Source organism: Alternaria triticimaculans, assembly GCF_023758025.1.
Source record: "Alternaria triticimaculans strain BMP 0046 chromosome Unknown scaffold_11, whole genome shotgun sequence".
Classification (NCBI taxonomy): domain Eukaryota; kingdom Fungi; phylum Ascomycota; class Dothideomycetes; order Pleosporales; family Pleosporaceae; genus Alternaria; species Alternaria triticimaculans.
Genome location: NW_026055968.1, coordinates 535,358 through 561,707, shown reverse-complemented (window position 1 = coordinate 561,707; position 26,350 = coordinate 535,358). Strand labels below are relative to the sequence as shown.

At 40.4% G+C, this 26,350-nt stretch overlaps 10 protein-coding genes across 10 annotated transcripts; 3 read left to right on the top strand and 7 right to left on the bottom strand.

The window, feature by feature from the left end:
- Positions 1-10,931: 10,931 nt before the first annotated feature.
- On the bottom strand, positions 10,932-11,861 carry J4E78_007366 (uncharacterized protein; the record flags this gene model as incomplete). The annotated part of the gene is made up of 1 exon (XM_049367973.1): positions 10,932-11,861. The coding sequence occupies one exon, from the start codon at positions 11,859-11,861 to the stop codon at positions 10,932-10,934; it is 930 nt and encodes a 309-aa protein (XP_049220294.1).
- An 891-nt stretch (positions 11,862-12,752) lies between these two features.
- J4E78_007365 (uncharacterized protein) lies at positions 12,753-13,166 on the bottom strand (the record flags this gene model as incomplete). Its single annotated transcript, XM_049367972.1, has 2 exons — positions 12,753-12,850; positions 12,959-13,166. 2 exons carry the CDS (start codon positions 13,164-13,166, stop codon positions 12,753-12,755), a joined length of 306 nt encoding a protein of 101 aa, XP_049220293.1.
- Positions 13,167-13,962: 796 nt separating this feature from the next.
- J4E78_007364 (uncharacterized protein) lies at positions 13,963-14,390 on the bottom strand (the record flags this gene model as incomplete). The annotated part of the gene is made up of 2 exons (XM_049367971.1): positions 13,963-14,081; positions 14,150-14,390. 2 exons carry the CDS (start codon positions 14,388-14,390, stop codon positions 13,963-13,965), a joined length of 360 nt encoding a protein of 119 aa, XP_049220292.1.
- A 588-nt stretch (positions 14,391-14,978) lies between these two features.
- Positions 14,979-16,307, bottom strand: J4E78_007363 (uncharacterized protein; the record flags this gene model as incomplete). Its single annotated transcript, XM_049367970.1, has 2 exons — positions 14,979-15,908; positions 15,975-16,307. The coding sequence occupies 2 exons, from the start codon at positions 16,305-16,307 to the stop codon at positions 14,979-14,981; spliced, it is 1,263 nt and encodes a 420-aa protein (XP_049220291.1).
- Positions 16,308-16,635: 328 nt separating this feature from the next.
- On the bottom strand, positions 16,636-18,142 carry J4E78_007362 (uncharacterized protein; the record flags this gene model as incomplete). Its single annotated transcript, XM_049367969.1, has 3 exons — positions 16,636-17,847; positions 17,892-17,945; positions 17,996-18,142. 3 exons carry the CDS (start codon positions 18,140-18,142, stop codon positions 16,636-16,638), a joined length of 1,413 nt encoding a protein of 470 aa, XP_049220290.1.
- Positions 18,143-18,851: 709 nt separating this feature from the next.
- Positions 18,852-19,505, bottom strand: J4E78_007361 (uncharacterized protein; the record flags this gene model as incomplete). Its single annotated transcript, XM_049367968.1, has 3 exons — positions 18,852-18,902; positions 18,950-19,308; positions 19,367-19,505. 3 exons carry the CDS (start codon positions 19,503-19,505, stop codon positions 18,852-18,854), a joined length of 549 nt encoding a protein of 182 aa, XP_049220289.1.
- Positions 19,506-20,079: 574 nt separating this feature from the next.
- On the top strand, positions 20,080-21,243 carry J4E78_007360 (uncharacterized protein; the record flags this gene model as incomplete). Its single annotated transcript, XM_049367967.1, has 2 exons — positions 20,080-20,186; positions 20,238-21,243. 2 exons carry the CDS (start codon positions 20,080-20,082, stop codon positions 21,241-21,243), a joined length of 1,113 nt encoding a protein of 370 aa, XP_049220288.1.
- Positions 21,244-21,703: 460 nt separating this feature from the next.
- On the bottom strand, positions 21,704-22,950 carry J4E78_007359 (uncharacterized protein; the record flags this gene model as incomplete). The annotated part of the gene is made up of 2 exons (XM_049367966.1): positions 21,704-22,284; positions 22,347-22,950. 2 exons carry the CDS (start codon positions 22,948-22,950, stop codon positions 21,704-21,706), a joined length of 1,185 nt encoding a protein of 394 aa, XP_049220287.1.
- Positions 22,951-23,211: 261 nt separating this feature from the next.
- J4E78_007358 (uncharacterized protein) lies at positions 23,212-23,910 on the top strand (the record flags this gene model as incomplete). The annotated part of the gene is made up of 3 exons (XM_049367965.1): positions 23,212-23,536; positions 23,584-23,722; positions 23,772-23,910. The coding sequence occupies 3 exons, from the start codon at positions 23,212-23,214 to the stop codon at positions 23,908-23,910; spliced, it is 603 nt and encodes a 200-aa protein (XP_049220286.1).
- Positions 23,911-24,523: 613 nt separating this feature from the next.
- Positions 24,524-26,059, top strand: J4E78_007357 (uncharacterized protein; the record flags this gene model as incomplete). Its single annotated transcript, XM_049367964.1, has 6 exons — positions 24,524-24,591; positions 24,643-24,729; positions 24,775-24,978; positions 25,035-25,566; positions 25,626-25,659; positions 25,713-26,059. 6 exons carry the CDS (start codon positions 24,524-24,526, stop codon positions 26,057-26,059), a joined length of 1,272 nt encoding a protein of 423 aa, XP_049220285.1.
- Positions 26,060-26,350: the final 291 nt, after the last annotated feature.

Genomic DNA, 26,350 nt, shown 5'->3' with positions numbered 1-26,350 from the left:
AGACTAATTATCTAACTCTAGCTACTTCTCTAGTAATAAAGATTACTTCTTAGATAATTCTAAAGATTACTATCTCTTAGCTTAGGCGTAAGGTAATAAATATATATATTCTAACTATAAAAATAATAATAATAGGTATTTATACTTTACTAGTTATATTATAGTTCTATAGAATAAGAATACTACTTAGCTAGTCTAGTTATTCTCTTACTATAACTATACTTAGGTTTTTATTTTAAATAATAAGCTATATTAGTATATTTATAAAGAATACTAAAGTAGCTAAGCCTAAGTTAATATTACTTATATCTATTTCTTTATTAAATATGCTAGTGCAGAAATATAGACACAACGTAGTTAAGTAATATAGTATATAATTATAATATAGGTATATTTTCTAAATACTTTATTTTATAGTATATAGTAGTATATATATTCTTTTAAAAGTTCTAGAAATTAAAACTAAGCTATAAAGTTTAACGCTCTTAAACCTTATATAAAATTACTTATATCTATACTATTATAATAATAGTGCCTAGTATCTTTTAAGATTTTTAGCTACTAATTAATAATCTAGTAACTCTAGAGCGCTCTAAGCTCTAGCGCTTACGCGTAGTAAAGTCTACTACTCTAGCGCTAGTTAATAGTATAGCTATAGTGTAGAATTAGTATAAGATAAAGCTTATTATCTATAGTAGTAGAGATAAATCTAATCTTACTATTATTCTAGATACTAGCGCAGTAATTAGCTTTACTAATAAAGCTTTTATTAAATAGTACTTTCTAGATACTTTATATAAATAACTTAAGAAATCTATCTACTACACTAGCGTAAGACTAGAAAGTATACGTACTACTAAGATAGCTTATCTTATACTTTACGTATTTTTAGTTCTTAAGTCTAGTAAATATATATATATACTATAGCGTATCTAAGTTTATATTATTAAATAACTTAGTCTAAATATACTTTTTAGTATAGATACCTTAGTACTACAAAACATTATTTTAAATATTAAAAAATATATTATAATATAGCTACTCTATAAAGATATAACTACTAAACTTATTATTAGAGCTAAAAATAATAATACTAGAAAAAAGTAAAAAGTTACTATTAATAGCGCTATAAAAATTTCTTTCTACTTAGCTATTAAAGTTAAAGTATATACTTTATACCTACTTTTAGATATATATAATTATATATTTAAGCCTTTTAATATAGCTATATAGTATTTTTGCGTATATAGTACACTTCTAAAAAGTACTAATCTTAATATTATTTTCTATAATAATACTAGTAACGTTATTTAGCTTTTACACTAAACTCTAGTTAGATATACTAAACTACTTAGCGTAAATACTATTTACGTAATTAACTTATATAATTACACTCTTACTACTTTACTAGACTTATAGTCTACTCTACCTAGTAAGTCTAAGACTAATCTTAGTATTACTATCTATAGAACTCTAGTAACTAAGAAAGTTTTTTATTAAGTAGCTATAGTATACTCTAAGATATAGACTAATTATAGATTAATTATAAATATACTACTAGAGTTTATAATACCTATTAACTTTTAAGATAGATAGTAGAATGTAAAAATCTTTTCTAAGGTATATAATAGTATACTATAGAACTAGAAAGTTATTAATAAAGTTTTTAATAAGCTTATATATAACTAGAAGATAAAGCTAGCTTACTTTTTTACTCTCTTTTCTATACTAGTTTTTATTATTTAGAAGAAGGTATATATATAAAATACTAATAGTATAGTAGCTACTATAGATTAGAAGAGCTAGCTAGTTCTTAATATAAGAGAAATTAACTTCTAGTTAATTAAAGACGCCTACTCTTTAACTATATAGATAGATATTCTTATACGTCTCTAAGAAGCTAACTATATTACTATTATAGATAGACTCTTATACTTCTATTAGTTTACTATCTAGTCTAAAAACTATAGTAAGTTTTCTATTAATACTTATTATAGAGTAAAAGTACTTAATATTTATATAATAGAGTTTAAGAATAGTATATTCTATATATAGCGCTATAAAGACCTATTTCTATATAATATAGTTAACTTTATAAAAGTATATATTAATAATTTTATTATCTTTTTAAAAATACTTAATAAATATATCTACTACTTTAATTATTTCTTTTACTAGATTTATAAAATAAATATTTTACTTACTTCTAATAAGGCTTTTATTAGATATTCTATAGTTAAGCTTTTAGGCTACTAAGTAGACGCTTTTAGTGTTACCTTTACTAATAAGTAAATTTAAGTACTTTATAATATTAAGTTTCTCTAGTATATAAAGAATATAAAAGTCTACTATAGTACTATTAACTTTCTTAATAAATAGACACTATATCTTATATAAATTTCTAAGCTACTTACGTTACTTAAAACTAAGCTTCTATAGTTTACACTAAAGAAGAAAAGTAAAGTAAAAACTATAGTAATAATAAAGGTACTAATTCTTATAACTAAACTAATTTATAAAATATTTAATAATATTTAGTCTTTATAGAGTAATATAATTTAACTATTATACTAGAACTATAGCTATAAGCTATATATTAATATTAACTTTTCTAAATAGTATAGTATAGTAGCTATAGCGTATTACGTAAAGAATAACTCTAATCTAAATATAGTTAACTCTAATATACTTACTAGCTATAAAGATAATAATTTCTCTCTAATAGCCTAGCTAAAATACTTAACTAACTTTAAGATAGCTAGTATTAAGCCTCTTCTATTTCTATTAAAGTACTTATCTAGCGCTAAGCGTTATTACTTTCTAACTAAGCTAAAGATAGTAGAATTATATTAGATAGTAAAGAAGCTACGCTATATAATTAAAGCTACTTCTAAGATATTTATCTTTATAGATTATATAGCTATTACTACTATTACTTATTAGAGAAGGCTAACTATAATAGAGTTACTTAAGAGTCTTAATCTTTGTTTAGCTAAGGCCTTTATATACTTATAATAGTTTAACTTTAATATATACTACTACTCTAGTAGGCTATATATTATACTAGATACGTTATTAAGGCTATACTCTATAGCTATACTAGAGTCTAACTTTAAGACTAATATACTTAATAATATTATATATATATTTTACGTACTTATTATTAAGATAGAAGATAGCTTTAAAATATAACTTAAATAAGCTTATAAGAATAATACTTTATAAGTATATATTTTTATAGTTATTTTTAGTAAACGCTATAATAATAAAGACTCTAAATACTTAATACGTAGCCTTTATTTTCTACTTAAAAGTAACCTAGTATATTACTAGAATATAAAAGATAGCTCTAAGTAGCTTTATATTCTAAAGAGCCTTATAAATAAAATCTTTAAGTATATCTATAATAGTTTCTATTATTAAGATTTTAACTATACTTATAACTATATTAAGTTTTCTTTCTTTATCTAGAAATTAACAAAATACCTTAAGATCTACGTTAAGTACTATCTATAGTATAAAGTTAACTAAACACTATAATATAAGAGATATAGATTATTAGAGTCTATTAATTAATAAGTCTAGCTCTTTAAAGCTATTTATATTAATATTATAATCTATCTACTAGAGATAACTAATAGTTTTAACGCTATCTTAACTAAGACCTACTAAGTATCTAAAGCTATTAATATTATCTCTAGTAAGAACTATTAGTCTAGAGAAGAATAGTCTATTATACTTACTAGAATAAACTATCTCTCTAGTTAGAGAAACTAAAGAGTAATTATTAGTAACTAAGCTCTAATGTTTATTAAGAGTATATTTAGTAAGTAATACTACGCTTTTAGTACTAAGTTTTATACTACTACTATATAGTATTCTTAGATAGATAGCTAATCTAAGTATATAAACTAAACTATTAGTATTACTCTTAGGTTTTTTATTACTATAAATTAAGACTTTAACTAGATAGAGGTACTACTCTATATTTAGTTTATACTAAATATAAGTTAAAACTACTTTCTTAGCTATTTACTTTATAAATATATTATAGGTTTTAATTTCTACTAAAGCTTTAACCTTATATACACTAAATATATACTCTTTTAGAAAGACTATCTTAGCTTATATTTTAACTACTAGAAAGAGGCTAAAAAGGCTTTTATATTTACTAAAGTTATTTAGAAAAACTATTATAACTTACGCTATTAGTCTTTAAAGCTCTAACTTAGTAACTACGTTATACTTATCTTAGGTAAAGGCTATAAGCTTTAAGAAAATCTTTTTAGAAAGATTAGTTAGTAGCGCTATAGCCTACTAAAGGTACTTAGAAAAGTAGATAAGAATACCTACTATATTAAGTAATTACTAGACTTCTATATCTATAATATTATAAATGCTATTTAGCTTAAACTATATTATACTATAGAATAAAATTCTTTTTATTACTCTTTTCTAGTGCTTTCTTTTATAGTAACTAATAAGCTTAGTAAGTAGAAGCTAAAGCTAATTAAATATATACTTAAGTGTTAAGTAAATAATACTACTACTAAGCTTAAGTACTTTATTAAATAAGAAAATAGAAGTACTACTTATAACTAATAGCTATCTACTATATAGCTTAGTACTATCTATAAAATATAAGATAATTTTAATTTCTAATTTTCTCTTACTAAGTAGAACTAGCGTAAGCTTTATTATATATAAAACTATAAGTTCTAATAGACTATATAAGATTATAAGCTTATAGAATAACTACTAGATTTAGAGTCTTAGGCGTAAGATAACTTACTACTAGTAGAACTAGAATTCTAGCTCTAAGAAACTATAACACTAGTTCTACTAGAAAATATTATAGCTATTAATAAGAATACTCTACTAGTAGAGCTAGTACTCTAGCTCTAAGAAATAATAACACTAGTTCTACTAGAAAGTACTATAGCTACTAATAAAAGTGTTAATAATAATTATTTAGTTTATATACTATCTTCTCTATAGTAAGTAAAGAACTTATAACTCTATAATAGACTTAATCTCTAAGGTATTAACACTACTTATAACTTTAGTAGTTATAACTTTTTATCTTCTTATAAGCTTCTCTATAAGTTTATTTAGTTTAGTAACTACTATAAGAAAGTTATTACTATATATATTAATAATAAGGTGCTTTTTAAGACTAATCTAGTAGCTTTCTTTATTAGTAGATAGTAGACTATACTTAGACTATACTTCTTATAATACTACTCTAAAGTATTATACTTATTACTATAGATAATAGGTTTTTATCTTTCTTAACTTTAGTGTTTTTACTCTTTTTTATCTATAGGCGTTTTTCTACTTTTTAGCATTTTTTATAGTATTTACTTTTTCTATAGCTTACTTTTTAAAGAGCTTTTTTAGCTTTTCTATTTATAGGTCTAATAACTATTATCTACTTATATAGACTTAGTTTAATAGAGTAGTAGCTACTCTTTATTTTAATTAATTATACTTTACTAGAACTTTAAGCTACTATAGCTTTTCTATAATATTATCTACTATTATTATTACCTAGTAATATATATACACTATAGCCTTATATACACTATTTTTAGTAGTAAATAATACTTTTATCTCTACTTACTCTATATCTTAGTAATACTATATATTATAATATTTTTCTCTATAAGAGTTTAACTCTAGTATATAAAATAAGAAAAGCTTACTTTTCTCTTACTTATAATATTAAGCCTATACTATATCTATATATAAGATAAGCTTTTTACTTATAACTTTTATTTCTTCTATACTAACTACTACCTTTTAAATCTATTTTTACTACTATATTTCTAAACTATACTACTTTTCTAGAAGCTACTTTTTTACGTACACTTTTTATACTACTATAAGTAGACTACTATATACTACTTACCTAATTAGTTATAGCTAGAGGCCTTTACTAAAGAAAAGTACTCTAATACTTAGCTTAAGAATAGACTATCTTTATCTATACTCTCTATAAAGGTACTTAGCTATAGTCTACTTAGAGATTAGATATTACTTCTCTACGCTTATAGCTATTATATAGTTCTTTTAGCTACTTTAGCTAAAGCCTTACTATAGCTTTTAGTAACTTTAGATAGTTCTTTTAATATTAGTTTATATTCTAAAAGTTTAGTAACTATTACTCTTTCTATATAAGATATTATATAAGTTTATAGCTTAATAAGTACTATAACTACTTTTACTTAACGCGCTTTACTAATAAACTATCTATCTACTAATAATAATATAAGTAGCTATATCTAAAATTTTAGTAGAGTAATTATATACTATCTTAATAAAGTATAGTAAGTACTTTCTAACTTTACTAATAGAGAAAGCGCTACTACTAGAATACTTATCTAGAACTCTAAGTATATTAAGAGATAGTTATTTAATATAAGAGTTTCTTTCTTTACTAACACTATACTTTATTACTTTAAAAAAGTAAAACTTTAATATAGTATACTTAACTTTAATATTTTTACTAACTTTAGTAAGTATCTCTAGCGTATAAATAATAACTTTAAGATATACTTAAAGTAGCTTTTTAAGTTTAAAAAAAATACTAACTATATATAGAACTAATAAGTTACTAAGTATATAGCTAATAGCTTTATCTTACGTAGTTACTAGGTTGTTTAGCCTAGTAAGTTTATAGAAGCTACTATAGCATATATATTAGATAAGAACTACTAGTATACTTAGAATATTAATAAGCTTACTATCTATATACTAACTTTAGCTTACTTAAACTAGATAAATCTACTAGAGATTAAAGCTAGTATAAATAAGTATTTTACTATATATAAGATTTATAGCATTCTTAAAAATAAGATAAAAACTAGACTCTCTAATACTAATAAGGCCTACTTCTACTTAAAGAAGAACTCTAAAGCTTTTAAGCTATACTAAAAATTTTAAGATCTTATTAATAAGATTAACTACTAGACTCTACTAATAGCTATTTTCTTTACTAATAAATAGAAGAAAACTATATTTAATATTAATTTTACTTAGACTTATTCTTTCTACTATACTAAAGAGATTGCAGCTAGTAGCTAATACTATAACTTTACCTTAGTAAACTTCTACTAGGCCTACTAAACTATCTAATTTAAGTTTAAGAATAAAAAGATTAATAAGAGTAAATCTATTTAAGAGCTTAATAAAGAGAGTAAATATATTATTCTTAAGTAAAGTAGAGTTATAATAGACTTTAATCTACTAGATAATATATATATTTAGTAAATTAATAGTAGATTCTTTATTAATAAATATAAAACTATATAGCTTAGTATTAAGTACTTTAAGATCTATAGTATAAATTAAGAAATACTTTAATACTTTAATTCTATTTATACTAGTATATACTTTATACTAAAAGATTAATTCTTTAGTATTATCTACTATACTTCTAGTAAAATCTAAAACGTCTTTCTCTAGCTTAAAGCTATATACTAAAAGAAAAAAGCTAGAAGAGAAGCTAAAGAATAAGTAAAGACTCTAGGTATAACTTAGTAGCGTAAGAGAAAGGTTTTTAAAGTAGATAAGAATAATAAGTATAACTTTAATAGTATTAATACTTTTAGTACTTTTTCTAAAAAGAAAAATAAAAATAACTTTTTTAATATTCTTATAGAAAATAAATAGCGCTATAAGAATACTTAAAATATATTAACTACTTAGGTTTATAATACTTCTATAGCTCTTAAGAAAAAGAATATTAACTTTCTTAAGAAGAAGAATAGTAATAAAGATTATAAGCTATAGTATAATACTATTACTTCTACTTAAGATACTAAGCCTAAGCCTAAGACTATAAGCCTTTATATTACTAATACTACTAAGTACTTCTAGTCTAGACTAACTACTAAGCTAAAGGCTACTAAGCCTAGTAGTAAAATAAAAAGAAAGCCTAAGAAGTAAAAGACTATAAACTTAACTCTATTACCTAATACTAACGCTATAAATTCTACTACTACTACTACTATAACTCTAGTGCGTAATAATTCTTTAGAGACTATAACTAGTAACTATACTAAGAATAACGCTCTTATAAAGAAAGATCTTAATTATTAAAAAATTTAGAATATTACTATAGCTACTATAGCTAAATTTACTAAGAATATAAATATATCTTATAGCTTAGTAGATAACTACGCTAAAAGTTCTTTCTAAGTCTTCTCTACTTTATAGCTTAATAACTATTAATTTTAACTATTTATATTACTTTAGTAGATTTATTACTATATATATACTTTACTAAAAGTCTTAATATTAGCTCTTCTTTTTAGCTTATATAGTTTATAGCTAGAATACTATCTATTTTTCTTACTATATCTTTTTACTCTTAGCCTTTAGCCTTATTTCTCTATCTAGTATAAAAAGTTTTTTTTTTTATATATTAGTAATAGTTTTACTTTTTACTTTATATATTACTTTATAATAGAATAATATATCTTTTACTTCTTCTACTTATATTACTTAGTAATAGTTTATAAAAGGCCTTTTTCTTTTTAAATATTTATTAATAACTATAAAACTAGTGCCTTATATCTAATTTTATAGACTCTATTTAGTAAAAAGATATTAAAAAACGCTTAGCTTTTAGACTATCTTAAAATAGCTAGAAGATTTTAAAATTTTAAGATATTTAGTATATATTACTATTAGTACTAATACTTATATAGACTATAACTATACATATTTATATACTTTCTAGTTTACGTAGTAGTTAAGAACTACTAAAATAATATAGTAGTAATAGAAATACTATACTAGGCCTTATAGTATCTATTCTATAGAAGCTAACTAGCTAATAACTATAACGTAATAACTATTCTTCTAGATTTTAATAGAAATTATAGTAGTTTATTATAGCTACTATCTAATAAATAGTATTTTACTATATAAGGTAACTTATAAATACTATATCTTTACTATACTAGCTCTTATTACCTTTATAAAGTATCTTAGCTAAAGTATTTTTTTACTAGAGTATAGCTTTTTATAGAGCTAAAAAGAAAAGTAGTATTACTTTACTTTTTACTTTATATACTTAGTTATAGATAGTAATAGCGTAATTAATTAGAGGTATTCTTTTAGTAAAATAGTTAATAAAATAGTTTTTCTATTCTATCTTCTTTCTAGGTAAGAAACTATAACTACTAAAAAGCTTATATATTTTACTAATAAGCTCTTTAAAAGTAAAAATAAAAAAAATAATAATAGAAAGTCTTACGCTAACTATATACGTAGTAGAGATAATAGAGATAGAAGTAATAGAAATAAAAGTAATAGAAACGTTAATAGGTCTAGCGTATAGCTCTATACTAGTAAAGTAGCTCTTTAGAGTACTTATAATAGTCTTTAGTATAGTATAAATATAGTAGTTTATAATAGTTTCTATAATAGCTTCTAGAATAATAACCTTAAGAGAACTTATAAAGTAACGTATTTAAGAGAAAAATAATTAATTAATAATAAAAGGCTTAATTAAGCTTTAGTAAGTAAGGTAATATAACTAGTAATAAGATTAGCTTTAGACTTACTAATACTAGAAGAACTTATAGAAGAGAATATAGTTAAAAGCTTATTTAATATGCTAGTATAGTTTTTAGTATTAGATTTAAGCTACTATTTATATCTTTAATAAGTCTTTAGATCTCTAATTTTACTATAAGCTATAGAATAAGAATAAGAATAAGAATAGAGATAGAGATAGAGATAGAGAGTATATATATAGTAGAAGTATAATTTTATAAGCTAAGATTTTAGCATTTTATTACTTTATAATCTATAGCTTAGTTAGTTATAAGCTATTAAGAATATATAATTATATTATAATTCTTCTTACTATAAGTAAATATTAGTATTTATAGAATAGTTATCTTACTACTCTAAATTTTAAAAGCTTTAACTACGCTAGAGGTAGTAGTACTAAGAATCTAAGCTTTAGTTTACCTAACGCCTACACCTCTAAACATAAGATTTTAACCTTTTTAAAATATATTTTTTTATATACTAGTAATAGACCTTACTCTTTTTAGACTAGCTTCTACTATAGAATTATTAGTTTACTAATAAATAACTATAAAACGCTTATTAGTACTACTAAGTTTTATAGTAGCTATAATAATAAATTCTAAGTCTATTTACTACTTCTACTAAAAAATAGTAGCTTTATATAAAAGTATAGAGAAAATCTTATAAGTATAACTTTTACTTTATAAAAGTTTTTATAATCTTTTATATTATTTATTTACTCTTTTATTAAAGTAAGTATTACTTTTTTTTTTTTATAAGTATATAGAAGAGACTTTAAGCTTATAATATCTTATACTAGACTTTTAAAAAATATATAACTACGCTAAAGTTCTCTTTATAGTCTTTAGTTTAGGTAGTTTTTTTTTTTTTTTTTATACTAGAGATAGAACTTATTATATAACTACTAAAGATAGCATGTACTAAGTATATAGTAGGCCTATTCTATCTTAGTTAGCTTATTAAACTTATATATTAATTTACACTCTACATATACTATAAAAGAGAATAGAACGTAACTGTCGAAAGCATAGTGCCTCTACCTCTTATCAGGTTATGTCACGCGTCGAACGCAAATCATTTGTGGTGAGATTAGTTGAATGGTAGAAGCGTATGGCTAGCTAATTAGCGACTTGCTGATATCATAAAGTGATGTAAAGGTAGCACCGGGCAATAGCTCTCAAGATGTTGGCGTCGGCCCCTGACTGCGCGTAAAGCCGGCCAATCAACGACTTCGGCCCCACCTGGGGCGAGAAAATCCTTGGAAGTGTCACATCTCCATCTCACACCTATTCGAGTCCAGCAACGCTCTCGCATCAGAACTTACGTGATGGCCCCTCCTCGTGACGCTCTGGTTCTCAGAGCTACTCAATTGTCTGTTGGCGTAGCATAGCAAGCTGCTTCTGGTAATCCTCCTTTGCTTCCTTTGCCTCGTCGATTCCCCAGCGCCCATCCCTCTCTAATGTGTATATCTTCTCTATCTTTTTAATCTGCCGCAGGTGGGCTTCTGCCTCGGGCCCAAGAATCTTTAACAAGGTACCAGCCGGAAGGTCTTCTCTCTTACGGATGATCTCACGCCACTCGTCGGTTTGGCCATATTTTGGCGCGTGTTTATTGAAGTCGGACGCAAGTGCGCCACTGTCGCCTGCGTCGAATCTCTCTCCAAAACGAACCCCGTCGCGCATGTCAACATCCAGGCAACTATTGATGTAGCGTTTGACCTTTGGGGGCATGTCTCGAAATCTGGACTGGCACTCTAGTACCTTGATCATGTCGACAAGAATGGTGCCTTTTGGTAGCTTGAATCCGATGTCGGCTAGACCCTGCCGTGTCAAAGTCGGTCGATGGAGACAGACGCAGATTGTTGGATACGTTGATGACAGGTCACGGAACATCTTTTCGAGACCCGCGACGGCCTCATTGGTCGATACAAAGCTGGATTGGGGAACGTTTGGTTTCCCGTTCCATTTGGACGGCACCCAGAATCGGTACTCGTGCGCTTTGTTCTGTCTTTCATCGCTTTGATCCTCCGTGGTTGATACTGCCGGGGATGCTGGGGTGGTGATTTCCACAGACAAGACTCGCATCGCTTCTACTTGCTTCCAGTAGCCCCTCGCCTCGTTGCAGGATATCCAGCCGTTCCAAGAATAGGCCAGACCAGACGGAGCCCACTCCATTGATACCAGAGCGACATGCGGTTTGTCCCAGCAGCGAGCCAGGGTTTCGTTTTCTGTTGCGCATTCCCGTATTCTCTTCATCTCGCTTTCAGCGACGAGGCCAGTCGGTGATATCATGGCAATCACTGGAAAAATTGGTGTGATGCTGTTAGGATGTAAGTAGCTATTAATGAACAAAGTTAGCTGCATTATAAGAACTTACACAGAAGATGAGCTGGAAACTAAAAGAGGGCGAGAAGCTCGTATTCCTAAGCACGGTAAAGAGAGGAAAGAAATGATTGAGAAACGGATTCCATCAAAAGCCACTATCGAAGACTTGTCCTCTGACTAGCGCTTACGCTCTGAGAACAGAATTTCCGTGTGATGATGTGGTCAAAATCAACACTACCTATCAACCTCAAGGCAGCAGCACAGCCTCGTAACACATGATCCCAAACTCATGGTGGCTGAGCCGATGCCAAGGAGATCCATTGATTGTACCAACCTGATCGACCTTGGCCAACAAGAACTTGGACACTGGATACAACACTAATATGACTGAAAGCCCTACTTTCCTAGGTTCGTTGCGATGATGTGGTGGGAGGATGCGCGCGCAGCCATGTGCGAAGTGGGGTTGGCGCACATTAGGTCATCGGGCGTAAGACCCCGGAGGAAAGAAGCCACCTATCAACATCTTTGCAAGACTGTAAGATCAAAAAGACACTCGCATTATCCTTGTAATCATCATGTTGTATACATCAGATATCATTAAATTTACATTTACTTATTGCGTAGCGACGAGGCTACTAGTGCAAACGTTCTGTTTCTTATTGAATGTCTACTTTAGTCGTGCAGACTACACTATCTCAATACTCTGTGAGTACATGTATCAAAGGCCAGCCGGACAATAACCAATAGCTCCAGCTGTGTTGGATATCGCGACGTCCCGTCAAAGTAACCGTCTCGCTCCCCTTCCTTGTCGCAATCTATCTTCGACCGTACCATATATCCACCTGGGTAGATAGACGTCTACTGAACAGGCGGTCCTTGCATGTTGCTCAAGTTCTCCGGGATGGGCTGCTCGCGCATCTGGATCCAGAACTCTGGCCATTCGTCCCTGAGATGGCCTGTAGGTGATGAGAAAGCTCACGGTCAGTCTCTCTATGACAAGCGTTTCGAGCAGTGCGAGATCCATGCAGAACTAATATTGTTTTCCAGTCCAGTTTTATACTTACCGATGAGATTGACGAAGCCCGAACGAGGAGTGAGCTTGTAACCGCCTTCATAGGGCTCAAAGTGGTCCGCGGCACTGCCAGGGTGGACTTGGTCGAACATGGCCCGGATGTCGGTCAAGGTAACTTGGTTACCGGACTTGAGGAAAGTGAGGATTCCGGGGAGGTGGCCGGCTTTGGTGGGGATCAGATCTGAAGCGACGTTTGGCATTGTTGTTGGGATTTGTATGCTTGGGTTTGTTGTAAAGGGTGGGAAGAGGAGTGACGATGTTGAGCTGTGTTTCTTGTTCTCGAAAGTGTGGTGTTTATGGAAGAGGGATACATGGTTCCTGATGGCTGGTTTATATACTGGGAGGGAGGGAGATGTCTCGAGAGTGAATGAGTAGGATTTCGGGGTGAGTGAGAGACTGACTGCACGTGGCTAAGTCTTGTGGAAGGAGTATTCTGGATAGTGCTGCAATACGCAAGGCAAAGATAGGTAGCTATGTCTTGATAATAGTAGCACAATAGCGCGTGATCGAAAAGATGGTACTTTCTCGAAGTTCCCAAATTGCGTGTCATTGTGTAGGTGCTCGTGCAAGTATCTGAGCGTAGATCTATGAATGGATACATTCAGAGGACTACAGATTCGAGAGAAATATCTTATTACAATGAGTGCGCCTAAATGAGGTATGTCCGAGATCTGAAGGAACATGGGATCATGATTAAACATATCTACGAGAAACGCGACCTATATAGTCCGCTGTCAAACTTAATTGAGTGGAATGCCGAGGTGAGCAAGAATCATTTGCTGTGCGCGGAATCATTGTTTGTGCAAGTCGTGTTTGGTATTGAACGAAAGTAGACTCCACCACTTCAGTATAGCCCAATTACCAGTCCATCATGAGAAAGGAAAGAGATTATTCCATCACCAACTCCAATTTCCCTGCACCCAGTAATATTATAGGCCCCACAAAGCCGTCTCCTCTCCCAACACCAACCTCCGGGTCTTCGACCGCACACTTTGTCTAGGTAGGATTCGGATTTTCAGGCGTCGCATCTACAACGTATCGATTACTCAAGACACTTGGAATCGGGTTCTCGTGGAGCCCGGTCCAGAAATCAGGCCAGTTGTCTCTGTAATTGCCTACAGAATCGATAAAAGTCAGCTTTTGTTGGCCGCGCTGGGTTGAACATGCATCATGAGTGCAGAACTGAAGTTCTTCTTCAGCTCATGGTTATACGCACCGACCATAGTGCGAAAGCCCGACCGGGGACTGAGTATGTAACTGCCATTTGGTTGCTGGGTGAAATGCGCCAAGTGATCGTTCTGTTTAGCTGGCGTAGCAGTACGGTTGATAGCGATAAAGATGTCGGCTAGGGTAATTGTGGTATTGATGTTGGTCTGCAGGACGCCGAGAATGTCGACGACTTGCACGGATGTGAGGACGACCATTTCGGGTGGGATCGAGACGTTGGAACTGAGTAAGATCAAGGAGAATGATTTTTGGTAGTAAGTCGCTCGTTTCTCGTCTTCGAATGTGTTGTAGTGTGAAGCAGCATACTCCCATTTTGAGAACAGCTTTTATACTGCGCCTGAGTCAGATATCTCTAGAAGGGAGTGACTCAATCTACGGATTGTGTGAGAGAGTGACGGTTACTGGATCATGTAGGATGATTCTGGGTAACATGGCTATGCCCAAAGCGAGGAGTACCAGTCATGATGCAGACAGGAAATGAATGGTTTTCTGAGTGTAAGGATACCATAGTAGACATGGCAGGTTAAGTGTGCCGTTTTTATACTACCGATCAGTCGCGTGTTGTGGTATACGTGCACTTGCAAGGACCTGAGCTTAGTGTTGGCGGAGAGTTGGAGGACGCGCTCGAACCACCTCCATCCTACGATTGCGGGCCACTGCAACCACTACCTGGCTGTGACGGATGTGCATCCAAATCTAGACTCCTGTAACACTCGTCATCTCCAATCTTGTACTCCTGACTCCTCCAGTCGTACTCTTCCCCACACTCTCGAGCCACCTCGCTCCTACCATTGCGGGTCACCCCAACCACTATCCGGCCGTGACGGAGGCGCGTCTATATCCTGGCTCCCATAGCCTTCGTTGTTTTCATTTCTGTACTCTTGACTCCTACCGTCGTCATTTTCACTCTTGTACTCGTGACTCCCGCAGTTGTCTCCTTCACCATATCTCCCAGCGTTCTCTTCTTCAGCCCTGCGTAAAGCAACAGCGTCAGCCTCCGCCAGCATCTCACCCAACCAATCGAACAACATCCAACCAGCCCTACGCACGATCCCGAAACGAAAGCAATACCGGAAGACTGCGTTGCCGCCTAGGCTGTCGAAGACACGCGAGAAGGTTGACTGAGGCACCTCAATCCACTCTACCTCCTCTTCCTGCTCGTACTCACCCTCTTTGTAATTCTCATGCTCCACACCCTCCCTATCCAGCCTCCCATCCTCTTCCCGCGCCTCCCTCTCGAGTCTCTCCTTCCCTATAACCTGCGGCGAAACCCAAATCTCCGGATCATCTAGTTGCCCCTGCAGATTACAAACACCATGCTCTACGAGCCCCAACAATTTCTCATACACTTCCGCCTTTCTCTTAATCGCCCACTCCAACTGAATCCCTCTACCCATTGGGGTAGGAAAACTGTGCGCGAAGAAGTTCCTGTCGTGTCTGATATCACTCGCGGCACCCATGGGATCCGGTAGGCCAAAAGACTGACACGCCCAACCACTATTCACAGCACGGAGGTTTTCATTGATGGCGATGTGGTGCATGGCAAACTCGTTTTGCACTCTTTCCAACTCCGTGAAGGAAGACAACTTACGCGTTACAGCCTCCAGGGCTTCGCCCTCGAAGCTGTAGTCTCTGCGCGAGTCGCTTTGGGTGTGTGCATTGGGGGCTACTACGTCGGTGACAGTGTCTTCCCAGGGGACGTTTGAAGGGGTCGTCTATGTGTCGTTTACACCTACCAGCGAAGTCCCTGGATAAGTGTCCAAGATGGATAGGTTAGCGACGAGGTGTTTGCGGAGGGTGTAGAAGTATTCTAGGGAGAGGAGGACGGAAATACGGGATACGGGGGTGGGGTGAGTTTCTTGGGTTAGTGTGCCGCTGGGGGAGAGGGTGTAGTAACGGATTGCTGCCGCGCGGTAGTTTGGGTAGGTTGGGTCTAGGTCTTCGATTTCATCGTGGGTTTGGAAGGGTAGAGGTGGGAGGATAGCTAGATCGTTTCGTGCGATAGCTTCTGTGATGTTGATATCTGGGCTTGGGGGTGGAAATGGGCAGTCAACATTAAGATCTGGGTTTGGTGTAAGAGTAGCGAGGGTTGCATCAGAGGGCTCTAGAGCCATACGAACCACGGTCGTCATAATTGTAACTCCAAACTTTGGTCTGGTTTTCATTGAGTTTGATTCGTCGTACATACTCAAATAAACATATACATCTCTTGCACGCACTGTGAGTAGAACGACATTGTCGGCGTATATCGTCCTTTTTGTAATCGTTCGGACACTGTGGAGTAAAAAGACCTGAGCTCCAGAGACGACAGTCCAGTGGAAGCGCTTCGTCGTCATCTTACTGACGTCCTTCTCAGTGTCGTGTTGGCGCCCAAGCTCAGACCAGACCAAGCTCCAACGTTCATCCCATGCCAAACGGTCTTCATCCGAGCACAACATTATACTATTCCTGTTCGTCCTCGGCTTCACTGTCGTTATGGACCATGCCATGTAGTCCTTCTGTTTCAGCACCGATCAGAGGAGCCCTCTCGCCCTCGTGACGCGCGAGATGGCCTCCTATGCTGACAGCCAGAGTACTAAAGCCATGAATCATGGTACTTCCGAGCACAATGAAGCAAACAAGGGGCCATATCATAGTTGCTGTCCGTTGTCGCTCCACGGGCAGATCTTTAGGCGGATGTGGAAGAGGTAGGGATGTACCAGTCTCGAGCTGCGCGCGGGCTTCGATGGCGAGGAAGAGAGCACCGACACCCATTGGCCCAAAGTGTCCAACAAAGAGGGCTTCGGTTGTAGTCTTTACGGATGGCAACATGTTCGTCTTGAAAAGCGTGAAAACGATCGGAATTCTGCGGAAGAGTAGGATGAGTGCGAGCAAAGCAACCAATCGGAGAGGGGTGATTCCGTCCACCGCGTTGAAGCTCGCCCAGGGGATCATTGCACCGAAGAAGATGAAGAAGGCCGAGTTGATCAGCAAATCGATGATAACAGGTAGAGCGGTTCCTTCAGTGGGGTTCTTTTGGTTGTGCGCGAAGCCGCGTCCTGCGAAAAAGGCAACTAGGAAGTCGTCCACTCCAAGAACCGATGCCAGTCCGATAGAGAAGATGGCCAGGAGTAGGTAGAAGGCCAGATACGAGGCTCGGCCCATCCACTCGCGGCTGTGTGAGAACCTGTATAGGCCGTTGAAGATGTATCCCAGGGCGATACCCAGGAGAACGCCTACCACGCACTGGTATAGGATCGTAACAAGGAACCATTTCGTGAAGAATCCTTTAGCAGTATTCTTCAAGAGAAGACTCAACCCCAGATACAAGAACGGGAAGGATATGCCGTCGTTGCAACCACTCTCCGCGCTCAACAAGTCCCTAATCCGCTTGGGTACTCGGGTGCTAAACTGGCTGTTTGACAGAACGGAAGCCGCGAGAACAGGATCTGTGGGCGTGAGGCAGGCCGATATCGTCAAAGCAGTCTGGAAGTCTGTGTCGAACAGGAACATGATTAGCATTCCGCACATCAGCCAGCCGAACGTCATGACAGGCCCGAGAAGAACAAGCAAGGCGCGCCATTTCTTTTGGAGATAGCCTGCGGGAAGCTCCAGACCGACTACGAAGCACTGAATCCCGACGATGAGACGCGTCAGTTCTTGGATAATTTCATCCTGCGACGGTCAGTATTGTTTGTTTGTATGAGGAGCACACTTACGGAAAAGCCCCATTCATATGGCCTGAGGAGGTTGAGAGCGCGTGGTCCGACGATCTGTCGGTCTCGTCAGAAAAAGATTCATTCTCAAAGATGTCCGTACTTACGATACCAAACAGCGTAGCTAATGGTGGTTCTGAGAGATGCAGGCGGTTCCGGATCATAAGCGAGAACAGCGCGTATAAGATGAGAAAGAAGGTTAGGGTCACGTAGGTAACGTGCGGCCCCGTGGGCTCGAGTTGAGACCAGACCATGATGCTTTACTGTTGGTTAGAGGCACGCGTGCAATTGTGGTGAGTGAGTTGAAGTCTCTGCGAAGCTTGGGCGAGAGTAGGCGTTCTATGATCGCCGTGACGTCGAAGGTAAATGGCGAACTCTGGAACACCGCAAAGAAAGCGAGCGCTGGAAAGACAGCGGAGATTCACGCACGAAGACCTCGAGCGGCGAATATCACGGGGGACTGGAGTGCAGGATTAATGGCGCGTTGGATCAGGTGTCGAGCGCGAAGGATCACGCTGCATGGAGGTGCGCATCGATGACGAAGGTTGGCTGGATTTGGCATTGCGCTCGGACCGGTGTTGCCGGAAGTGGTGGCACCTTGCATGTTGAACCACACTACCAAGCATTCCAAGGTTAGGTGAGATGGACGTTTAGAAAGAGCAGTAGAGGAAGAACAGTAGATGGCGTGCGAGTGCATGCTTGCGGAGAATTATCGCCCTATCATACGTATGCACCAGTCCCGAATGCGATATATGCAGCTAGGTCAAGCCACTATCTCCACGTGAGCACGCGAGGTAATCAATTCCTCTACTTTTGTGAATCCAGCGCCTCCCTTGAATATGGATATGCCCAACGCCGCTCCCACGCGGTGATGCTACTCAATCTGGCCATGCCAGGCGCCTGCTATTAAAAATACATGCAAATTACAGTGAAACCAATGGTTGTGATTATGGGAATTGTCGGCTATGCGTCGTCCGGTGGGTTGTTGAAGAAGGCGAATCGTATCCTGTGGAGCTGGGGAAGTTAGTAATGCTTCGTCTGAAGAGTGTTGGGGTGCATACCGAGGGGAGCTTTGGAATGACGACTGCTATGGTCGCAAAGCAGTTGATGAGGAAATACGTCAGATTGTAATTCGTGTAGTGCGTGCTGACGAGAAACAGCACAATGGGTACGCTGAGAAGGAACTTCTTGGCTGGTGTGTATTGTTCGCCGTTGTCAATCTGTTCCCACATGTTCAAGTTGTCGTAGGCGCCCGAGTTGAAGTCAAAGGGCACACCGCGCACGTAGTGGAACATGAGGTAGGATCCCGCCACGTACGAAAGATTGACGAGGGTCCATGATGCTTCTTGCGACATGCCGGGGATGATGTCGAACAGAATCTTGCCGAAGAAGATGAGGACAAAGTGGATAGCCCAGGCGCCTGGAGGTGTTAGCCTGAGATACAGAATAGCAACATATCATGTCTGTCTCGTGCTCACCCTTTGCATTCACCCATTCGGCGTTGAGGTTGGGCAGGGCGGACTGGTCGCTCAGCTGCTCCAGAGACTCGGGGGGCTCTTTGTAGACAAGACTACTGCTACGTCGCCTCCTCGCGTCTTTTGCAGCATCCAGCGACATCTTGGAGTAGGACGAGGACGAGGGCGAGTCTGATGGGCGAGACCGCGGGTCGCCAGCAAAGCTCAGGCGGGAGGTGCGATTGAGGAGTATGGGTGACAGTTTGGCGGTATTGCTGGATTCGTCGGGCGGCCGGGCGGTGGGAGAGGGGGATATATAATCGCGTGCGCGGGCTGAGGCTATGGGAGAGCTGCCACGGGCAATGGCATGTCAGTGAGGTCCTAAAGGAGCAAGGCGGCGACGTGGGCTTTCAGGGTCTTCTTACTGAGTACGCAATACCTTCCGGGGCGTCCGAGCTTTTGGCGTTGAGCGATTGGCGCAGAGAAGGGCGTGTAGACGGTAGCGATATGGCGAGGCAGCGGGCAGAGAAGAGGGAACTGTTGGCAGAGGAGGAGGGAGTGAAGCCTCAGTCGGCAGGCGTGAAGACGGAGGCGTGGCAGGTCCACATGATGCTCCCAAAGACCGTGTTCCTAGCAATCACCGAGGCCGTGCCCTGAGCGCAACCATACAACTCTAGAACCAGACACGACCACCTCCGTCCGCCAAAGACCCTCCAACCACCACCCTTTTCACCACCATGGCCTCGGAAGCGCCGCCCCCGATGGAGTCCCACGCTCTCGCTCACGATGCACCGCCCGCCGATGCACCCGATGCGACGCAGAAGCCCGTCAAGCGCTCGTGGAGGTATGACGCGCCGACGGATTGAATGTAGTCCCCAGCTAATTTGCATGAAAGACGAAAATACCGTAAAATGCGTATCAGGTTCGAAGAGGCCATGAACGACAGCGACAGCCTCATCAAGCAGGAGTGGAAGGCCATGGGCACCGCCCGCCGCCTGCAGGAGAACAACGACCAGATCCTCGACATCCTGCTCGAGCTCAACGAGCAGACACGCGTCAACCCGCGCCTGCGCTTCGACCTGCGCAACCTCTCCGCCGCCGACACTGCCGTGCCCTCGCTCGAAGCCGTCCCCGATCCAGAACTGGTGAAAGCGCAGCTGCAGACGCTGAGAGATGACCTGGCCGCCAACACCATCACCCCCGAGGAGTACGCGACACGGGCTGACCAACTGCACTCGTCGCAAGCCATACAGCAGACGCTCAAGTCGCTCGCCAGCCTCGAAGCCAAAGTCCCCCACACGACGCGCGCCGACCTGCCCGACCACCCCGTCGAGGGCATCGACCTCAGCGAGCATGCGCCGGGCTACATGTCGCCCACACACGAAGACGAATACCTCCTCGCTACCGACCAACTCCTCGAGCAGCCCGGCTTCGATCAGGCCCTCCAGCAGGGCCGCCCCGTCCGCCTCGCATCCGCCCAGCCCCCGCTCAGCGAAAAGGACCTTACCGTGCGCAACCCGGACAGCGTCTACAACTGGCTGCGCAAGCACCAGCCCCAAGTCTTCCTGCAAGACAAAGACGCGGCGCATCACGAGAACCTCTCCGAAAAGTCTGCCGCGCCAAAGACCAGCAAAGCCAACGCAACCAAGGTCAAACGCGAGTCAAACATTGGCGGCGGCGGCACACCCGCTCCCCGCGATCACGATGACGAAGACTCGGCAGCCCCCGAGACCGGCAAGGGACGACGCAAGACGGGCGGCGGCGACGACGACACCGCCTACAGACCCAAGGGCGGCAGCTCTCGTCCCGCAAAGCGCAAGCGGGAAGAGGGCGAGACGCCTGCGGGCAAAGGTAGCAGGAAGAAGAGTCGTCCAAGCGCGGTCACAGGGCCAGCTGCTTGACCTGCCTGCTAACAGGGCGCATAGAAGAGCTGGCCTATCGAGCTGGGACATGCACTCATTGCGCGCGCAGTGGTAACCTCAGCACCCCGCTTAATTGCAACGTGCGAATCCATGCGAAGGACGCTGAAGTAGCCATTCCTTGTCGGACGTGCGTGCGCCGTGGCGGCGAGTGTATTGTCAACCCACTCGGCCTCTAGAGCACCGTCTCACTTTGCGAGTATTCGTAAAAAATCACGTTGGTTGGGGATGGCGTTATAGGGAAATATTGGCGTAACGATGGGTTTACTTATACCCTTGGGAGATTATTCCCCGGAAATTGTATCAACAGGCGTTTTGACAGCTGGAGATTAGCTGGATATATGGGTATCATCCACACACGCAGCACAAACCCAGGCTGCTTTCATTGTGTAACAACAACCAAACATTTCATATTCATACATCAACGTTTACTTCACCCACACTACCTCAACGGCTTCCCCCTCGCACCCCCCACCATAACCGTCTCCGGCGCCTTGCCCGCCTCACTCATAAACGGCAAGCTCGTCTCAAGCACCTTGCTCCCATCCACCAACAACCCATTCCCCTTCCTCTGATCCTCAAGATAAGCCGTCTTCGCCCTCTTCTCCTCCAGATACTGTTTCCTCTCCTTCGTCAGCACCCATTCCTTGGGGAACTCCGCCCTCTTCTTCGGCGTATGATGTCTAAAATCAAACGGCACGTCTTCAAACGTATCCTTGCCTTCCTTCGCTTCCTTGATAATAGCAGACAGGGTGTCGCCTAGGAACCGCTTGTTTTGTGACTGTGTATCGAATTTCTCGCACGAGAGCTTGACGATGTTGGTGGAGGGGTTGTAGCGGGGTCCGGCGAGTTTGATTACTTTGGAGATTTGGAGGGGGGTGAGGGAGTGTGAGGCGGAGAGGTCGTTGGGCGAGAATTCGACGACGACTTTGTTGGCGGCCGGGTGCGATTCCCCGAGGTAGGAGGTGTAGCGGAAGCGGAAGGGGGTGGAGGTTGTGGGGGGTTCGAAGGGGCGGGCGAGGTCTGGGGAGGTGTTAGTATAAAGATTGCGTCTCTTGTCTGGTTGGATTGTATGGTCAACGTACGGCTCAAAAGCGGTAACTCCCACGCAATCAACCGCGCGTACTCTCTCAACTCGCGGTGCTGCTCCAACTCTCCGTGTCCGTGACTCGTCAGGTCGTCTCCGTAGTAGTCCTCATCCGGTCCCATGCTCTCTTCTCCCTCGGCCCAGAACCCGGTAGACACCTTCCTCTTGTCATCCTCCTCAATATCAAAGTCTTCGTCCGTTTCCAGGCCAAAGTCTTGGGTCTGCGGGAGACCGCGTTTCCCCTTGCGCAGGGCGTCGCGGACTACATTCGGATCGATCTCTGCGAGGGAAACGCGGAGGTTCTCCAACATGGCGGATTCGCGCTCCTGCGGTGTCATATCCTGAAATTGCTTCGTCTGCGTGGTGTTCGAGAAGGAGGATTGAGGTAATTCCGGCGCCAATTCGTCCAGAGTCTCAGTCGGTTTCTTCGCATCCGCAGCGGTTACAGAGCCCTCTTTCGTGGGTTCGTTGGCACATCGCCGCGGCGTTGTGGATATTGGCCGTTGCCATTGTGCGGATGTGTGTTTGGATGCGGCGAGCGTCCGTATCCGCGACGGGCATTGACGTGACTGCAAGAGCAGTCTTCGTGGTATTGACGCCATTGGATGTTGGTTGGGCGGGTGATGCTGTCGTCGACTTTTCGCGATCAAGGAATGCTTGGCGATGGGGTGCAAAGTGTGGCCGTGCGTCCGACCAATTGGAGCTAAGACGGCCCCGACCTTCGCCGCCGTCTCTCCATCGTGACCATCATGACGCCGACTTGATTTCGACTTTTGGTTCTGATCTCCAGGGCAGTTGATGGCTGGACTGACCACGCTCACCGTTTACTATCCCTCGGTATCTTGACATTCATCACATCCACCATGGCTTGGAACTGGACGTCTGATTCGAAGCTCTGCTTCGTGACTACCGGAGCAACGGCGCCGTTCACCGAGCTCATTGAATCAGTGCTGAGTCCAACGTGTCTGGACTCACTACGCGAAGGCGGATTCACTCATCTTTTGGTTCAATACGGATCTGCCCAGGACGTGTACAAACAGTTCTCCAAACTCGCTTCAGCATATATACAGGAGACGACTTCATCAAAAGGAGACCTGATCATAGATGGTATAGATTTCAATCCGGACGGACTGAAAACCCAGTTCCAGTTGGTGCAGCGGTCGAAAGGCTTGGTTATCTCACATGCAGGTACTGCACAGCCACCCCATCTAGTTGATTCATCTGACGAGGTATAGGATCTGGGTCTATCCTTGAAGCACTTCGCTATCAGATCCCACTGATCGTCGTGCCAAACACTGGACTGTTGGATAACCACCAAGAGGAGCTCGCCGTTGCAATGGAACGGAACAACTATCTCGTTCGTGGGGATGTAAAGTACGATGTTGCTTTAGACTTGTGGTAGCTTGAACTGACAGATTGTTAGGAATCTTGCACCTGCGATTAAGAAGTCAGACGACTTCCGACTGAAGATGTCGCAATTCCCACCTATCACGAGTGGAAAGCATCGTGAGACTAAGAGTTTCGCGGCTATCATGGATGAGACCACGGGTTACATGGATTGATACAGCCTCAATCAACAGCTTCTCGATTTGTGTTCGCGGAAGAACTCGAATTCTGGGAGATTTGAGCGCTGTCCTGACACTTCGGAGAAAGCTTCGCTGTTCGAAATATTTCACGTCTTGGATACTCAGTTCCCAACTCACAGCATTTCTAACCTGGATACGGTTGAGGAAGTAGCGGAGCTATGTCCCTATCTCGAGGAATGGCATGGTCGCATTTGGGTACTGTGTCGCTTCTGCAACGCAAGGATACGACAGGATGTACCATAAGGACCAGGTGGACACGGTTGGAAACTGCGTCACCTGTCATTTCCATTAGGTCACGGCGTGGAACCGAGATTGGTCACTCCGAGTGTCTATTGTGGTGGTCGCTTCCTATCCGCGCTGCATGTAGGTCTGCAACTGCCCGTTATTCTACTGTGTACGTGCCTGCGACGTATGTACCTGAACTTTACAGATCGTACCCGCAATTCTGGCTTGTACTACTTTCTTCACTCGTTCACTTTCAAAACACCACTTGGTCTTTTCGTTCGACCTTCTTTCTCTGCCTTACTGCACCTCGATATTCTGGCACAGATACAGCAAACAATCCAATCCAATCCACACCCAATCCAGCATGCGTACGCAGTCCTTCATCACAACGCTACTGGTAGCTGTGGCCTCCGTTGTAGCAGCCGCGCCTAGGTGAGCACCCTTCCGTACAAGCCCAGTCTCATAGGCTTACTAGATCTGTAGTACCCTTCACGGCCGAAGCGTCGCCTTTGACTGGGGTACCGAGAAAGTGCGAGGCGTCAACATTGGCGGTTGGCTTGTCGTGGAGCCGTAAGCAAACCCGCGCCCATTGTTTGCCTCGCCTGACAGACCCAGGTTCATCACACCATCCATCTTCGAGAAGTACGACTCGGAAGAATGGCCAGTCTTTGACGAATGGACGCTTTGCGAGCGACTGGGCTACGATGCTTGTGCCGATGTGCTGAAGCAACATTGGGATAACTTCGTCTCATTGGACGACTTTTGGAAGATCAAGAGTTCCGGCTTTAACGTCGTGCGCATTCCCGTCGGTTACTGGAGGTGAGAGATTCCGTACAATGCCAACATGAAGTTTTACTAACGCCACATCTCGATAGCTACGTGGAGCCCTGGGGGCCTTACATCGCCGGTGCCGCTCCCTACCTCGACGCCGCGATCGATTGGGCGCGCCAAACCGGTCTCAAGATCATCATCGACCTCCACGGCGCACCCAAATCCCAGAACGGCTTTGATCACAGCGGCCACACATCATCTTGGCCATCCTGGGGCGACGCCGAGAGTCTGAGCCACACACACGCTGCACTCAGCGTGATCTCACAAAAGTACGCCAAACCAGAGATGCAAGATGTCGTTATCGCCATCCAATTCCTCAACGAGCCTTTCCTACTGAAGCTCGATCGGGAGATGGTCAAACAATTCTACAACGACGCGTATTGGAGCCTACGAGATATTAGCGACACACCCGCCATGATGCACGATGGCTTTGAGAACCCGTCTTGGCTGAACGACTTCCTGACTACCAAGGATGGTGCGAGCAATGTGATTGTGGATCACCATGAGTACCAGATCTTTGGCGATGGTGTCAACGGCATGTCCATCGACCAACACATCGCTCTTGCGTGTAACTCTGTATGTTACAAGCTCCCAACTATCGACAGAATAAAAGTTTGCTAACCCCTGCCTTCCAGGTCAGCAACTACGACAGCTCCGACAAATGGACCAGTAAGCCCCTCCCCTTCCTCCCCTCCCATCCTCACACTAACCCCCCACCCCAGTCGTAGGCGAATGGTCCGGCGCCTTCACAGACTGCGCCCCGCACCTCAACGGCTTCCACTTGGGCTCCCGCATGGAAGGCAGTTTCCCCGGGTCCTACTACATCGACACCTGCGCCGGCAAATCCGGTCCTGTCTCCTTGTGGTCTCAAGACTGGAAGAATAGTGTGCGTCGTTACATTGAGGTCCAGCTCGATGCGTATGAAGCCAAGACCAAAGGTTGGATCTTTTGGAACTTCAAGACTGAGGGAGGGGCGGGCGAGTGGGATCTGTTTCAGTTGATTGATGGGGGCGTTTTTCCGCAGCCGTTGGAGAGTCGGTGGTTTGAGAGGGCTTGTACGAACTTTTAAGTGGTGTGAGGGGTGATGGCGGAGGGACTTGTGGGTTGACACGGGATGAGAGACGGGTGCGATGTTGTGGTCGACGGGTGATGGGGTATGAGGTGGTACTTGTGTATGGGTATGTGGCATCTTAGTGGGTATGTACTGACATCGCATGTTAATACATATGAAAAGTCGTTCGGATATCACTCCCGTCTTCTCTTAATACGTCACCCCTTTCCCGCACTCTCGTGATACCATTTTACTAATTGTCGAGACATGGGTAGCGCCTCAATTTACTCGTAGACTAATCACGCATTT